General features: G+C 34.6%; 2 protein-coding genes across 3 annotated transcripts; one reads left to right on the top strand and one right to left on the bottom strand.

Moving 5' to 3' along the window:
- Positions 1–976: 976 nt before the first annotated feature.
- On the bottom strand, positions 977–7,014 carry tmem9 (transmembrane protein 9). 2 transcript variants are annotated; one of them, XM_005801369.3, is made up of 6 exons: positions 6,921–7,014; positions 6,667–6,811; positions 5,009–5,100; positions 3,887–3,995; positions 3,517–3,648; positions 977–3,401 (listed from the first exon to the last, which is right to left on the bottom strand). In XM_005801369.3, exons 2-6 carry the CDS (start codon positions 6,754–6,756, stop codon positions 3,261–3,263), a joined length of 564 nt encoding a protein of 187 aa, XP_005801426.1. In that variant the 5' UTR covers positions 6,757–6,811; positions 6,921–7,014; the 3' UTR covers positions 977–3,260. The 2 variants fall into 2 exon arrangements, with proteins under 2 accessions (XP_005801426.1, XP_005801425.1); XM_005801368.3 differs by having other exon boundaries at positions 6,903–7,014.
- A 6,217-nt stretch (positions 7,015–13,231) lies between these two features.
- On the top strand, positions 13,232–17,283 carry LOC111608029. The gene is made up of 4 exons (XM_023330232.1): positions 13,232–15,249; positions 15,406–15,561; positions 15,799–15,891; positions 16,277–17,283. The coding sequence occupies exons 1-4, from the start codon at positions 15,199–15,201 to the stop codon at positions 16,580–16,582; spliced, it is 606 nt and encodes a 201-aa protein (XP_023186000.1). The 5' UTR covers positions 13,232–15,198; the 3' UTR covers positions 16,583–17,283.
- Positions 17,284–17,524: the final 241 nt, after the last annotated feature.

The following is a 17,524-nucleotide window of genomic DNA, read 5'->3' on the forward strand; positions in this document are numbered from 1 at the left end:
GGATAGTTGGGAGGGTCAGAAGGGGAGGACAGTAGTAGAAAGGGCAGGACGGATGTGAATGATGTGAGAAAGCAATACGAGTGGGAGAAGAACCTGCAGCAAACAAACCTGCAACTTAGCCTGAAACCTCACTGTAAAGCAAAAATAAAAACAAAGCGGCCAAATAATGTGAAAGTCACCCAGCATGTTTTTAATGATGTGCATTCTTCTGCAGGTGGAAAATTTTCTAAAGTAACATGTTAGATGCATGAAATGACTTTGGGATGACAACAGTTGTCATTGTAACTAAGCACAGAGCTTCTTCAACATGAATACTTTAGATGTGCAATACAGCTTATTACAGTCCTTGGATAAGTACTAATTTATCCCCATGTTGCAAACACAAACAATTTTTTTTTTCTAATTTGTGTGATAACCCCAAATAATGCTAATTGTAAAGTCAAATGAAAATGAAGGTCAGTCACAGTCAGCCTAATTTAATCTAAACTATTTTAACGTAGCTCTAACTTTGTGTTTTGGGTCATTGCCCTAATTAAATATTTTAAAACCTCTATTAGGTTTTCTTCAAAGATTACCTTTTCTTTACCTCCATCCATCTCTTCAAGTTCTTCTGGTCCTTCTGAATAAAACATGATTCTACCACTCCCATTTTATTTCATAAATGAGATTCTTTAATTTTAAATGTACTTTTTTAAATGGCTCAATTCAGAGGTTAGTGACAGCCTATCAAGTTTAAATAACTTTTCATTCAGTAAATGTTATATGGAATCCTGAAAATTATAATGTTGAATAAAAGCAGTTTTCATCAGGAACAATATACCAGTATAAAATTTCATATAATCTGATAATTTTCTTAAAGGTAAGTTGAGATGTTAGTGAATTTGCCAGCAGAGCTTATTTGTAGTTTACTTTGTCGCCCCCTATTGCTCATAAATAAATGTGACCCCAAAGTAAAATAAATCAATATCACAAAATGTTAAGAGAATTGTTTTGTTTTCCTTTATTGAACTTGCAGCTGCTAAATGTGAAGACACTGAGAACAATGACCGCATGAGGGTTGAGATAATATTACAGAAACGTAAAAAGGAATTAAAGGGAAAAATAACACAAAACAAAAGTGAATTGTGCATTTTGTCACCATGTGCCACCAGAACAACTTTAATATATCTAAGCATTATTTGGAGAACATTTTTGAAATAGAGGATTTTTTTTTAACACATCAGCAGTTACCATATATGCAGAGTGAAATGTGACAGCTGTAATAGCTTGTTGTGAGATTTTTTATCAAGTAATTGTTGAACAGCACTAAACATATTTCCTGTGGCTTGGCTCGCAATAACACTAAATCATTACAATCTTTTTGATTAATAAATAAAAAGCATTATGGCAAAAAATATTTAAATTAACCCCATTAACAATTATTAATACAAACTAAATAAGTACAGACAACAAAACATCAGCAGGTAGAACTAAATAAAGGTTGGTGAGAAAATGAGTCTTATTTTGACAGATAAAAAATCCTCCAGTGGGAAACGTTGGTACACAAGCAAAAATCCCCTTTTCATAGCCACGAGGTGTCCTGATTCTGCCGCACCAATCAGCTCTTTGGTGACAGTTTTCAAACATTCTCCAATGAAGGTTTAAGGTCTCAATTTCATCTTCCCTTCTTAGAAGTAAATTTTTCTCCACTACACTAACTTCTGGAGATAAAATATATTCCGATATTAGACCAAAGAACAGACCTTTTTAATGGTATACGTCACCATTTTTATGTTATTTTCTTTCTCAGTTGTGTTTGGAATGTGTTGCTCGTTACAGTCATCATAATTTCTATCTCAAAAATTAAGAAAGATACATAAAATCAAGAAACTTAGCACAAAACAGCTGAACACAATGCCGATCGCTGGTTATGTTGGATTATGTTACATACTGTATGTGGATTACACTTGAGCATTAACAAGAAAAAAAAAGCAGCAGCTTAGAGTTCTGAAAGGCCAGCACTCTACCTGGGGTGGTTGAGTGCTACCCTGATATTTATTTCATAATATCATCCATGAACATGTCCTCTGTCCGAGAGGACACAAAACACAGAATGTGAGTAAGAAGAATGTTTTCTCACCTGAAACATTTGCTCTCCTATCACAACCACTGTCATCACTGGTAGAGTCAGCAAATTAAGTCGTTGCTTTTGGTCTTCAAACTGTGAGATCCCTCCCGTAAATGATTGAATTTCAGCACAGACCGCAGACTAAAATTGTTCAACATATACATTTAAGATTTGAAGGTCTTGGCAAGTTTACTTTGTAAAAGCACAAATTTTTTGATTTTTGTGTTAATTTGTCTAAAATGACTAAATGAATCTTTTCTTTGTGTTTGAGCTCTGTTTGTTCTAGAGAGGCGTGGCTCTAAAGGCTCTGTGTAAGAAAAATGTGTTTTCAAATTCCTTATTTGTTTAAAACTCCATTGAAAGGCTAATTGTTATGAGCTTACCCTTAATGCGTTTATGAATGCTTGTGTTGTAAATGGCAACTTTAACATTAGCGTTTTCATACAATTGCAAAGCTTCTAATTTAAAGCATCACTTGGCTGACTGCCCTCGGCTACATCCAGAAAGTGATAAATGGCCAATATTTACAAGACAAATCTTTGTTTTGCTTTGACAAAATCCATTTTCCCGACGTGAGAGAGATTAGGAAAAAAGGCACAGCTTGAGGTTAAAAAACACCAGTAAGTTACAAAACTCAAAATTAAATCTGAACGTGCTCAAGTGCAGCAGATCAATAAATTACAAATGCCAAATCAGAAATAAGGGCTATTTGGCAATCATCGCAGAACTGTGATTATAACTAACTCAATGTGCTTTTTTTGTGAGGTAACTTTTAAAACTCATGCAACAAGAGAACTACGGGCAGAAAACTCATCACATCGATCACTAAAACACTTAAATTATTTTCGAAAGACATTCAAAACTTCATGCTTTGCTGCAGTTTAAAATAACTGAGAATATATTTACTCTTAAGAATGTGCAAAGCATTCACAGCTGCATTTTAACTCAGGTTACAGGGTTCATATCACACATTTCAAGATTATAACCCATCTGCTTGTTAGATAAACATGTCTGAACATTTTAAGTTATACAGTCATTGCATTGCACATCAATGAAATCTAGCTTTGAAATAGTGCAGCTGGTGAGGGTGGAATAGTACTGAGCCTGGAGCGATTTGTCACACTGAGGACGGTTGAAGTTCAGCAGTGAGGTTTTAACTCAGCAGCTTGTGGCGGTCAAAAACTGTCTTGCGTTGTTCCTGCACCTGCTTCTTCCAGCGCTGCTGTGCTCCCTCGACCCGCTCCAGCACCGTGTTTCCTCTGGCCAGCCCGGCGTCTGCAGGAGGACGCATCTCCTGAAGACACACACACACAGGCAGAGACACATTGAAAAGACGGACTATTCGTAAGTCCAAAGCTTCACATCACCCCTGAAACGCAATGATTTTCTTTATGTGTGCTGCTTGTTACCTCAGAGTCTTCCTCGTTGTGCAGAGGCTGAGTGTAGGGGTCGTGTTTGCGGATCAGAGGATCAACCAGCAGCAGAAATAGCATATAGAGAAGCAGAGCCCCAACGACAGACAGGTAGATGATGATGGTCACCTGGGGAATATTGTAAGAGCGAGATCCGATCTAAGAAAACCTCCAATCTGAGAACCAACTAACATAAAAATGTCATACTAAACATTAATACTTCAATCCATTTGTTATATGTTAAGTCTTTTTACTAAAAAGACAAAAAAATCTTCTTCTTTCATAAGACCTGTAAGACATACAGAATAAGCATGCCATTGATACGTATTGAAGATTGGAAAAGATCTGGAATAAATCCACTCTGTACCTTTATGGTGTTGCTGCTTCGCTCCTCATACTTGCACTCACACAGCAGACAGTAGGCTTCCACATCATGGCCAGGAACCGGCATGGGATCCACAACATGGAGGCAGTTGCTGCAAATTTATTACAATATGTGTTCATTTTGCAAAGCTGGCAACATATTCACAAATTCAAAATAAAAATATATATGTCACATGTACAAATTGTGCAAGTTTCCAGTAAAAAGACCTGAAGTTAAATATAACCTGTCAGGTTGGTGTTTTGTTTTTTCTGGCTCTAATGGGTGATTACAATGCACCTGTAGGCTAGCAAACTTCAAAGTCTTTCCCAAGAACATACACACACTGCTAGAGCAGGTTACGGTAATCAGTCTGATAGAAGCATATTTCATGTATCTTTTGCCTTATTTGTCCTGCATTACATCACACAGAGCAACTGAAAAGCAGTTTAGTGCAGCTAATACATTTTTAAATAAAATACAATTATAAAAGCAATAAATGATCAAACACGGATTTACAAAATCTAAATACCCATGTTAAAATGCCAGGTTTGTGTGAGATATAAAATAAGCCATAAAATCAAATTTTATTTCTCTTTCCACTTTTAATAACAAAAAATCAACTAAAAACAAACAAATCTGTTAGAGGAATTAAATATATAAAAAATTTAAATTTGCAAACTATTAAATCAATACTGATTTACAATAACCCCGATATCTGCAGGTGTTTTAGAAGCTGAAACATTGAATATATCATTCATAATGACATGGGATTATGATAGCATATGATGAGAAAAATCATAAATCAAATAAGAAAAAAAACCCCACAGAAAAAGTCCAAAAATGGAAGAATATTCATGTTTATGTTGCATATTAATTATATGAATCCTCGTTAGAACATAAAATCAATTAAATTGCAAACTGTGGGACAGAATTACCTTTCACTCTGTCAGGAATAAAACTAAATAGAACTATTTATGACAGAATAAAAGGCACACATTATTTCAAGAAATATTGAATTTTTTCTCTTTAGACTTGACAAGAATCTGCTACAAGAAACCTTCACCAACAATTGACTTATTGGTCTTAGTGAACTGCCGATTCAAATAAATAAAAGGCTCCTCTTACCAATCTTTCTGTGTGACATTTATGTTATAAATATTCCCAGAGATGTTCCTGTAAGGCGGACAGATGCACTTGCAGCGGACATCCTCAAAACTCTGCAGAAAGTAAGAAAAACATGGGTCAGGATTGTACTTCTTGTTTATTGAAACTTTAAAAGGGACATGTCACTATTATTCCTCTACTATTAAGAAATTTCTATCACAGAACAACAACAACGTGAAAAATCCTAACAAATGAATTTAATTGATTATCCTGTTGCAGTAAGGTTCATGTTTGTTGGCAAATGAGCTGAAGCCTAGCAGCAGAAATCACAGATGAGCCTGAGAGTTAGAGGCCAACTGGTCCAGATCCCAACAAACACAACAGGTTTTGTAACTGTTTCTGGTACACAGGTTATTCTGGACTGAAAGTGGTTCAATAGTACACATCCAACAAACCAGAAACAGGGCCAGAGGAATAAAGACTAAGTGTTCCACACCAGGATTATTGACAATTGTTACACAGGACCTGTGAGCAGCAGTATTATTTGATGGCAGTGGACAAATTCAGGTTTAGGAATAACCTGAGGAACTCAACACCTTCTTTAACTATTTAGATATAATTACAATTCAACATTCAGCCTGTGCTGAAAACAAACTTGTGGAGGTCACGTCTATAAAACATTTCTTTGACTTTCCCATAGTCTTACATAAAATACCAATGTTTTTACACAGTTGTACTAAATGAATTTATATTCTTTTACTATAGGGCACATTGGTCGCTTTGCTAGCTAACAAAAACTAACAAATTATTAACAAAAACTAACTAACAAAAACATGTTTGTTTGTTTTTTACTGAATCTATACAATATATATTTTTTTAAAATCAACAATCAATACAAGTTTTTAAAATACTTAAATACTATAATAATACAAATTATAACATAAAACAGTTAATTAAAATACATAAAAACTAATTAAATACTTAAACAAAAAAAATTTCAAGGTTTTACTAACATATATATATAGTGAATACGAATATTTTATTGGCAAATAATGTTATTAATCACTTTTACTTTTTTGTTTTTAATGACTTACAGTAAATCACTGATATATATTTTTTTAAATCGACAAACACAAACACATGGTAGTCAAATTAGTTCATAAAAACGTATTTAATGGTCTTTGCTTTAGCTGTTATGAGTAAATATCACAGTCTGATAGAAGAAGTAAATTTATGGAAATTCATTAAGATAAAAGTAATTCTAAGTGTAAAATAAAATAACTTCCAAAAGGATGTTTTTTTTTTAAATCAACATTTATATTTAAGATACATTCTCAGGATCTCAACCTAAATCACTTGTCATGTTTATGTTGTTTTCTAGTAACCACCCACATATTTTTATCAACTTAACACGCAAGCAAATCATTAATAGGATAATAAAAAGTTATAAAACAAACCCTTAAGATAATTATAACTAGGACGATGTGTTCTTCCTCTTGACTACAAACTACGTCTTATAAAAGTTTGTGTTTAGAAACGTTTTATCCAGAATCTAACACGATAACTAAGCATATCTAAATATTACTTAGGACTAAACCTTTTGCGTTTTCATCCACTCTCCTGCTGCATCATAAGGAAGTATCAGCCTGTTGTTTATTTATTTGTTTGTTTGTTTTTACCTTGGCTTCAGCGAAAACAACCGTATCCAATAGAAATACTGTCACTGCGGCAGCAGCAAACATCCACGATCCTGTTCGGCAAGACGACATTCTCCACAACAAGAAAACCTATTTGCAAGCCTGCTGGACGATGACCATCGAGACCCTGCGGCAATAATCGAACAAGACTTTTGTTAAAAGGCGTAGCAGCTACATAACAAGCTAAAGAATCAGTTATTAAAAGTGACTAAACCGACCTGTATCCTTTAACTTACGCTTTGGGCGCTGTTAAACGGTTTGTTTTTGTTGAGCTTTTAAGCTTGCTGCAGCTTGAGAAGGATACCGCTAAAGTGACTTTTCTCTTCCTGGTTACGCCACATATGACGTCAAAAACAAGATGGAACGTGAAACAACGGCGCCACCTACCGGAAACCCCCAGCAACTGTAATTAGACAATGAATCAGGAACTAAACACTTATTGAAATATATTTACTTGACGTTCTATCAGTCATTTTGTTGTTGTTTGACAAAGCCTGAGATTGAATGAGTTAGGGACAGGAACACTAAATTATTATGAGTAGTTATGGCATAAAATGGAGCATCTTGTGTACCTCTACAAGTTGTCTTTAAAACTGCATATGTACAAACTAAAAATCTGGATTTTAATAAATGATACCAAGTAATATTAAACCAAATTGAAAGCGATTCATCATAAACTACCTGACAGATTATATTGAATTCAGGCTTGGATGCTTAATCACTGCTTTAGAAGAAAAGTATAACAACAATCTGAACTGGAGTTATAAATGTTTTACTTCCCTTGAAGAAAAAAATTAAATAAAATCAGCCATTAATTATTCCTAATTTGAAGGATGACATTTGCTGCACTGACAAATTTTTTGTGAAGTTTACAGTAATTGGCTGTTGGATGCCAAAGGGTTATTTCTTGAACCAGGACCAACAAGAGCAGCAAAATAAGTACAAAAGTATTAATTTTGTGAGCAATAACAATAGCAATAATTTTGTGAGCCTTACTGATCAACATTCACACTCACCTGAATAATGTGTTTTATTGACAGCAATAATAAATGCCTTTTGGAGCATTTATCAGTGTGTGACTTATCAGAATATTTCCCTATATCTCAGAGAAAACATTGCTCTTTCCCTTCAATCTAGGCTCTTTTTAAAAATTTGAAATGTAAGCCTCTACTTCTTGATCCGATCAATACTCCTATTTCCCAGTAATCCTGCCTTCACATGTTTCTGTACAGCAAGATACTCATGCCTTTAATAAGCCGTAGGAATCAATAAGTCACAAATTCAGCCTTAACCACTCGAGTCTGTGGTCACATAGATCAGACGAGAGCATGGTTATTACACTAATGAACTATGATATCAGTGCAAACATCTCCCTACCATCTTTTTTCTGTAAGTGTAGGCATTTACAAGACCCTGAATCCAACCTCACAACAGAATCTGTTCTGTTGGATGACGTTGGTATATTGGGTCATGAAGAATCGTATTAAATTTCAAACAGGTTTGCTAAATTTGTTTGGTTCAAGCAAGACAAGAGTGATTTGTACAAATATAAAGAGGAGAAGGTTGTTGAATATGAATGATCAGAGACTAAAAACAATTCATTTTATTTTCAGATACATGGTGTGTCCTGCTGTAGTTTTTTTCAGTATTTGACTTAATCCACCCTGATTAACTTTTCTTCTTTTTTTGAATTGGTTTGAATTTTTGTTTTTACCATTTAACTCGAGAATAGTGAATAGAGTAAATGTCTTACTCTAAACTGAATGTTGATTATTTATAAGTTAACAATATCCAAAGTGAAGGAATTAGATGTTTTTTACATTTTTCTTCCACTACTGTGCTTCTCCTCTCTTCTAAAAAACCAAGTTAGAATTAATTGTTTAGTGGATTTGATAGCTGAAAAGTAGAAGCAGAACGCCACCATCAATAAGACATAACAAACTACTCAGATAGTCAGATAACCTTTCAGTTACACACCTAAAAAGACATGTAGGACAGAAAAGACAGACTTACATTCAGAATACAACACATTTATCACTTATTAAAGCTAACTAATCAGAAATTACATATATAAAAATCATACATTTTAAAATAAGTACATTTAATTAATTATTCATATAGACATGAATGTATTCAGACACTGTAAGCCTTCACAACCCATTTTGCTATCTCCATGGTGAGTGGGCCCTCATCAGTCGACTTACAAAAAGATCCATGTTATGGAAGAAGAATGTAATAAACTCAGCAAGATTTAAAGAATTATAACTTTGGTTTAAATGTCCATGTTTTTACATTTTTAGTTTCACTTGACCAATAATTGTGCTGACCCCCAAATATATTGTTTGTTGAACAGTTTGTTGCATTAAACAGTGACTCAAGTGAAGAAGTTTAAGAGTCCTCCTTTGCATTGTATTATTTTATCTGTGTCACTGCAAGCCACTTAGTTCTTGGTGCTCTTTGATGCAAGACTGCCCTTTGCACCTTCAGGCCAATTACAGCATAAATGACAGTGACCAGAGCTCAGCGCCAGCTCTCATTATCAGTTCAGAGTTCCAGGGAAAAAAGTAAATGGTGATCAGTCCCTTTTTATAGGGAGAACAATTCTACACTTTGAGGGATAGAGAAAAGATAGAGGCCATTTGGGAAAAAAACTGTATTATTGGAAAGTTAACTTAACAATATAGATGTTTAGGCTGGTCAAGCTTTTAACTGTGAACTGTGTGACAACTCTGTTTTATGCCAAGCAAGACGTGAGGCATAAAGCAATTCTCTGAAACATACAGAGGTTGTTTGCCTCAGGAAAATAAGAACCTTAAAATAAACTTAGTTTTTATTATAGTAGCACAATGTCACACTGAGTAATGTAAAAAAAAGAAAAAAGAAGCAATTATTTGTGTACTAATATACTGCTGCTTTGTCCTCATAGGGCTGTCTGGCTGCAACCCTCATCAACCACGCTAAACTGACTAATTTGTTTGCCAACATCTATGCCCATTCCCACAACTTTTGTCTGACATCACAAAAGGAAAAAAAAATCTTTATGTCTCAAAAGCAAACTACAAGAAATCTTAAATCAGAGCAAGAATGAATTCTGTTCTTCCAGCTCCAGAAAAGTGTCTTGTTGAGACTGTGCAGCCCCACAACTGATCTAAGTATGTCAGTGTTTGCAGCAGTCCTGTAGCAGGAAACTATGGTGTTTGTTTTTCTCCGTCCTCCTACCATCATCATATTGTCAAGTACAAGATGGCAAAATAAATATGGGTCCTCATTCAGTCTGGTGACCAGTGGTGGAAGGAAACAGGAGTCTGTTTTATGTTATAATGGATAAGTAGATACATCAAGTTACAAAAAATAAAAAAATAAAAAAATCTATAATTCACTAAATTCTAAAGAATTGTTAAGTGTCAATACATGTGTCACCCGTAATTTTGCACACACACTACACAAGATATAAATATTTTACTCCTGCCATGAGACTGTCCTTGTCATTGTAAAGACTGACTTTTTCTAAATTTTACTCATGATGTATCTGTTTATAGGATTAATATGCATATCTTCACCAGAAGGGTTAATAAATGTGCGGTGCACTGTATGTGAGAGACTTAAATGGATTGCTTCATGTTAGTCGGAGCGTTTTCCAAGAGACCTACAAACAGCTCTGCATTCCTCCACTAGGAGATGCTGTGATGTCCCAGTTAAAGTGAACCGAGTTCATTTCAGCAGATGTATCTGAGTAGCATTCTTGGAGTGAATGCTGAAATGTGAGAAATGTAATGTGAAACAAGTGTAAGAGATTTACAAGAGTCTTCATTAAAAAAAACAACAACAAAAACCTCAAGATTGACCTTGAAATGGTTTAAAATGGAGATAAACTACATTAATGACAAGCTCTTTGTTTTTCCAATAGGTGGGATAAACATTTGATTGCCTGACTGAATGAACATTTATACTCTCAAAGGATTTTTATGAGATATGCTTCCCCTGAATAAATTTACATGCATCACCAGCTGTAACTGGAGGTTTGGATCTTAAAATGCATGTTTTAAGTGCGCCCAGCCTTTCTGCATGTTTCTTTTTGACCTTTGTCTAATCATCTGCGTTCTTTCTGCACTCCTGTTGTTTTTGGCGAGAACGGAGGTTGAATACCAACGCTTTCTTAAGGGGAGGCGATTCTTCCCCTCCCATCCTCTCAGCTGAGCTGATGCGTTTGTGGGCAGCAGGACTATTCTAATAGACACAGGTTGTAATTACAGTGGTGGGAGGCAGCAGACAGTGGTGGTCCGGGGACAGCACAAAACTATAAATCACAACTCCATCTTTCTGCCCTCCTGAGTGTGTCCGATTCACGCTCAACCAAAAAGCAATTCTGCCAACATGTGTTTACACATTTGTCTTCATCAGCCACTGGCTTGTTCTGGACCCTCGTGACTGAATTTTTCTTTCCCGTGGCTGACTATTTTTCAAGTGTTTGAATCAAAGTCATCTTTATTAAAACCAGTAATTGAATCATCTTGGGGTGAATGGGATAAAATTTACTCCATCTACACAGTTAAAAACAGGTATTTGGATACACTCTACAAATGGGTATGTACTACACTTTTCTATATATTGTTGTCTTCAGTTAGAAATACCAAAATGATATATGATAGGTAAATATCAGAATACAGTGAAACTGTTTCAAAGATCTCTTTAACTTTCCTCAAATTCAGAAGTTTACATGTGTTTTCTTAATAGTAGACTTGCTTTCAAAAGCTTATCACAGTAGTTTCTGTAATTTTTGCCCATTCCTCCCAACTGGAAAAGCTAAGTCCAGATTCCAACTCGCCTTGCTCAGACACACTTCACTTCTACCCACTAATTTTCTATGGGAGTTTGTGATTGCCTCTCCAAAATATTGAGGTTAACATCTATTAGCCACTTTGTAAATAATTCCACTGCCTCTATAAGGTTTTTGTCAAGTTGGAAGATCCATTTTGGCCTAATTTTTTTAATATGATGTCTTCTTTCCACACATTTTTTCCCCCCTCTTGTAATGTTATAAATATTTGTAGAGCTCACCAGTCCCTCCTGCAACAAAAAGCAACATGTTCCTGCCATATCTGTAATTCACAGTTCGGCTATCATGCTTGCAAGCTTTCTTCTTTTTCCTCCAAATATAACAATGATCATTATCTACAATTATCTGTACAGAACTCTTTTCAGTTTGCTCTTTCCCCCCATTGGGTCAATACAAGCATTTTGTTCTAAAACACATTCTTCTCTGAGATGTAGAGCACATAACCTACCAGAAAAGCAAAATGGAAAATCAAGATTTCTGGATAGCCACAAATCTCTCTCTAATATCTTGGTTTATTTTTTTTTATTTTCTCAAGATTACACACAAGAAAGCTGTGTGTTTGGGCATCGCCTGAAAATTAATCCACACGTTTTCCTTCATTTAACTCACAATTTAACAGAAACTTTCAAAATGTCTTTAATTTGACTTTTATTTATACAGGTTATCTCATTGAGATCCAGGCTCCCACTTGTGTGTTTTGATAAAACAAACATCACAAGCACATCAACAAAACAAGTAACTAAGAAATTTGATTTAATTAAATTAGATTATAAAATATGAGCCCAAAACATAAGATTTATATTTTTATCTCTAACATTATCTTCTAGGCATTCCCAAATCACTAAAAGTTACAGTAACTTTAACATAATGTAAAATTTTGAAGTTTGAAGAACTTATAACAACAATTCCCTGCCTTGTAGCACGAATTGTGATAATCCATCCTGGCCTAAAAGAGGAAAGGTTTAAAGATAAACTTGACCACAATTTATGTTACAAATGTATTTTTTTTTTTTGTTTGTTTGTTTTTTTAACATGGTTCTTGCAAGAAATCAACAAGCTAAAAGTTTAAGGAATATATATATATATATATATATATATATATATATATATATATATATATATATATATATATATATATATATATATATATATATATATATATATATATATATATATATATATATATATATATATATATATACCGTATATATTGAGGAAACAAACCAAAGGGGGGTGGAAGTATCAAAGGTGTTAGAACAGAAGTGATGGTGACTTGCAGTACAGTGTGTGTCCTGCTCTGTTTTATCCATACGGACAGCTGCCAGTCAGCCACCTGAGCCCATGTGAGGGAAGCTGTCTGCTGAGGAGTTGGCGTCAGCAAGATGCGAACAGATCCCTGCTTCACCTAGAAGAAGGACACAGACTTCTAGCCAGGAAACGGAGACTCTCCCAGGGAGAACATGAAAACCAAGAGCGTTGATAAGACACAATGAAAAAAGAAATGCAGAAAGATTCCCGATGTTCAGCTTCCCGATATTCAGCTTCCGCAACAGGCAAACAAGAATTTATGGGGAAAATAAGCAGGTACACTAAGGAAAAAGATCATTCTTGAAGTATCTTGAAGCTCTCGGTTGAACTTTGTCCCTCTTTCATGTTGGGAAAAATGTCAGAGAGCTTCACAACATAATCATTGGGCTGTGAGGGGGGAAAAAAAGCTATAGCACACTGAAAAAATGAGAATTGAGGGGTCTTTCATTTTGCACAAACAAAATAAGTTAATACTACACAAAACAATCATGTCTCTTGTATTTACACGATTGAATAAAGAATAATTTACTTAATTATCAACAATAATGAAACTACACATTTTCTTTACGTTGGTTTAACGTAATTATATTACATTACTAAAACCATTGTAATCATGTTTTATCATCACCGGAAATGATGCAATATATCAAAAGACACTATCAAATATGATTGGACAATAATAAGAGCGGTCTTTTTAATCTTAACCAATCAGAAGCCAAACAAGATATTTGTAAAGATATCGCGATTGCCGCCTAGTTTCTTCCGACTCCTCAGCGACAAGAACGTTTAAGACAAATCTTTAGAGGAATATCGATTAGGTAAGTGATCTAAATATATATATTTTTTGTAGTTCAGAATGTTTCCACATGATTATTGTCTTGTATAATAGCTCGTTGTTAAACTATCTGCATGTTCTTTTGTTTTCATTTTGCTAGCTATTCTTATTAGTATAGCTAATAGCTGTAGCTAAATACAGCAGTACAGAACAGTATGCTATAGTCCATCAAAGTTGTCCACAGAAGACGGTTGTTACCGATCATATTTTTAATTTGTGTGCTGGGGAAAGATCAACGAGGTGGTTTCAATAGTTTCCAAGCAGTGAAATGCCACCAGGAGAAGTGTCCGTTACTTTATTTCCCTCATGGCTACTGTGACGATTTAGAACCGACTGGCTTCTCAATGTTCTGTTCGTATAGAAAATGCATGTTTTTTGTTCTTTCATATTAGCACTGTCAAGCAAATGAGCCACCTCTTCTGGGATTATACCCTTGTGGAAACATGATACACTAACAGAACCGATATTCGTTATTATGGTAACAATTCTGCATGTAGCGTCGCTGACAGAACGACAAAATAAGAATATGAGGGATTTTGAGTACTTCGACGGGTTTCTGGGTTATTTTCCCTTATTTGTGGTGCACTGCGCAACATTAATGATCCCCTCCATCTTCATATTTCAATTTGCTAAGGTAATGGTTCGACTGCATCAGCGCCGCTGTATGGATGCCAAGGCCATCCAGCACAGTTCGCTGGGGGCGCAATGGTCCAGCGCAGTGCTGGAGCACAGTATTCGGTATGAGTAAAAATCCGAATGTTTTCCAAATTCTCAAGACTTATGCAAAGTGTCCTTTGTAAATATCTACTGATAACTGCAATATATGGTAACACATTTTTTTTTCTTTAAAAAATTTTTTATATAAATATTCGAAAAATAGTGTGCTAGGAACATTTTTGACAGATTTATGAACCACCTGCATCGGAACAGTACTGTTTTGTGAATGTGACATGCTTATTAATGACAGGTAGAATGTTTGTCATGTAGATGTTGTTACTGTGAGCCCAACAGTCGTCTCTGGCTCGCTGTCTCTCGCCGCTCCGCAAGTGTCAGCCCCTCCAGCGGCGGCGGCGTCTGAGAGCTCACCCTTTTTTCAATAGCTTAAGGGAAGACTCAATGTAAAGTGTTTACAAATTTGGGTTGTAGAATAGATGTAAATTAATTATGGCTCCTAGATAGGAATTGCTTTTTTAATTCATTTTTGTAAGCCAAGATGATTTAGTATAAAAAAACAAATTTAAGTTTCAAATGTGCCTTCCAAACTTTAGCACCCATGAATTTTATGCTGATGGCAGATATTTGTCAGGACATTGAGTTTTGGTAATCTGGTGAAGAGCTTAGATTTTTTTTTCTTTTTTTTTTATATATGTGAAGTTACCTGCTGGATTTTCAGTTATCTCACTCAAGGTTATCTTTGTGTGTTACAGGTTTAGGTGGTGCTGGTAATGTGGAGTTGTAAGGGGTGCTCAGAAAAAGTGTCAAGTAGGTCCAAACTTTTGCATACAGAAGACATGAAGTTGTTCGTGATGCACCGATGGTGGAGGCTTTCATGTCAAGATGGCCTGGTCTATTTGACATTAGAGAGGTATGACCTGTCTCATACATGTTTTTTTGGATACTGTGTTAATCTAAGATGTCTAGGCACATTTACTTCACTGTTCACTTTGGCAACACGAGTGATTGTGGCCTTCTTCCAGATGTTTATAATTTGAAAATCATTCCTTTGTGCTCATTTTTTCAGATAAATGCTGAGTTTAAGAGAATTACGACCATACCGCTTCATTCAAAGTTCTTCTCTCAACTGGATCTCCACTGTGACAACCTGAGGAAGCTCTTCAAAAGAAGAGGAGGACAGCTCGGACAAAAGCTTAGACAAATTGTTGCACAAATGGATGATGTAAGTGATGTAGCCATAACACAACTAATAATATAGAAAATTACATTTTTCTTGTTTTAAATGTTGTCAACTTGGACTTTTACTCTTGCTTATTTTCATTTAAAACTTTACTTTTAACTTTATTAGTTTCTATCTCTTCACCATAAAAAACATTTGGGTAAAGTACATTATTAAACTTCATTGTGAAGCACAAGGCTTGAAAAAAATTCTAATTTTTTCATACTGAATTTCCTTCAGTGTGAAGATGTTGATGTTGCACGGGAGTGTGTCATTAAGGGAGTCTGCATATATATGGGAGAAGATCCAGCCAAGCTCATCCATAAATATGTGGTATGTATCTTAATGTGTATTTACACCTAGTGATAGATAAATCAATCTAAATATAGAAATAGATTTAGATCTGCATATAGTTGTATCTATATAGACTTAGATGTCTCTAGATATCTAGAGATAGATCTATCTTTACATGAATAGACACATAGATCTGTCTATATCTACATGTAGGTATACTTAGAGATATCTGTAGAGAAAGGACTAGAGATATCTATCTATCTAAAACTATCTATTTCTCTAAATCTATCTCTAAAACTGTCGATCTATATAAATCTATCTATATCTATTTCTTTCTCTATGTTATGTTAACTATATCTATATATCAAGAACTAGATACAGCTAGGTCTAGAGAAAGAGATTAATTTGTCATTTCTTCACATAGGGTGTGGATGAAGCTAATATTGAAGAGGGTATTGGAGCCACCACCATCGGTGTTTTTCATCTTAAAGACTGTTCTTCAGCAGATGAAGACATCGGGGTCGTTCTTGAAGGCATCAGAGTGTTGTCCAATTTGGATAGTGTGCCAACAGCTGTTGCAATGCTTTTTGGACTGATATATGCAATGAACCTCGCCTACCCTGCTGACCTCCGCTACACTTTCGAGGTATTACAGAAAATAGTAATGGAACTGGATGGAGGTAAACTGTCAAACAAGGCATTGTCCCTTAAAAAACACCTCTATGAGTGAATAGAGATTTTCTCATGTTTAATTTGGTAATGTTCTCATGTTCAGTTTTTGTATTTCTTGTTGTATTCTTTATTGGAGGACACAAATGTATTTTTTTTAATGAGGAACGTTCACCTGAAAGACTGGGCTTCAGCAGCTTTTACGTTCCAGTATGTAGTGCTACTTATAACACTACTGCTACTTAGTGTTACAAATATGTTAAAGAAATTTGCTATAAAAGTTACATTACACTGATTTATTGTCATGCAAATTACATGTTCAGAATTGTTTTAGAAATTTTACATACTTTTCTAAATCATTTTGTCTTTCATATTAATATCTTATAGATAAACTTTTAAGATGTAGTGTTTCCCTTGTAAAAAAATGTTCTTGTTTTTACACATTTGTTTAGACTATCACTATGGTATTACATAGTAATCAGTAAGACATGTGACAGATAATTGGTGTAAAAAGTTTAGCTTTGTCTCATTTTGACATAACATACTGATAGTTTTAACAAATATGTTAAAAAAGTCTGTAAAGCTATGTACTGCAGCATTAATTAATGTCATTTGAATACATGTTCAAAAACAGTTTGTAGAAATTTGACATACTTTTCATAATCTTGTACATCTTTTATAGAAATATGTCTCAGGTTTTCCTTCATGTTCATAAAAATTGTATTTACTAAATTTAAAAAAATTCATGTCTCTTCAATTTAAAATATGTTAAGTACAAAATGGTGTGATTTAAATTTTCTTTCAAATAAAACTAATTTGTTCAGTAGCACTCGCTTTCTTTGTCTTTCTTGTCAAATATCAGTCTTTAATTTTTTACAGTAGAACAGCATATAGAGAACTTGAAAAAATTAAGTAGGATTTAAAGCTGTAACATGTGTTCCATTAACATGATAGAATTGTGTTCGCCCAACACAATTTCATTGAGTAATACTGGCAATGAAAA

This window comes from Xiphophorus maculatus, chromosome 1, assembly GCF_002775205.1.
Source record: "Xiphophorus maculatus strain JP 163 A chromosome 1, X_maculatus-5.0-male, whole genome shotgun sequence".
Taxonomy (NCBI): Eukaryota; Metazoa; Chordata; class Actinopteri; order Cyprinodontiformes; family Poeciliidae; genus Xiphophorus; species Xiphophorus maculatus.

Bases quoted from the DNA above. Each gene is read 5' to 3' on its own strand.
- tmem9 (XM_005801369.3), bottom strand. From the start codon at position 6,756: ATGTCGTCTTGCCGAACAGGATCGTGGATGTTTGCTGCTGCCGCAGTG. The intron at 3,996-5,008 runs GTAAGAGGAGCC...ATAAATTTGCAG, and splicing joins AATGTCACACAGAAAGATTG to CAACTGCCTCCATGTTGTGG. The intron at 3,402-3,516 runs GTAACAAGCAGC...GTGTGTCTTCAG, and splicing joins ACAACGAGGAAGACTCTGAG to GAGATGCGTCCTCCTGCAGA.
- LOC111608029 (XM_023330232.1), top strand. From the start codon at position 15,199: ATGGTGGAGGCTTTCATGTCAAGATGGCCTGGTCTATTTGACATTAGA. The intron at 15,250-15,405 runs GTATGACCTGTC...TCATTTTTTCAG, and splicing joins GTCTATTTGACATTAGAGAG to ATAAATGCTGAGTTTAAGAG. The intron at 15,892-16,276 runs GTATGTATCTTA...TTCTTCACATAG, and splicing joins AGCTCATCCATAAATATGTG to GGTGTGGATGAAGCTAATAT.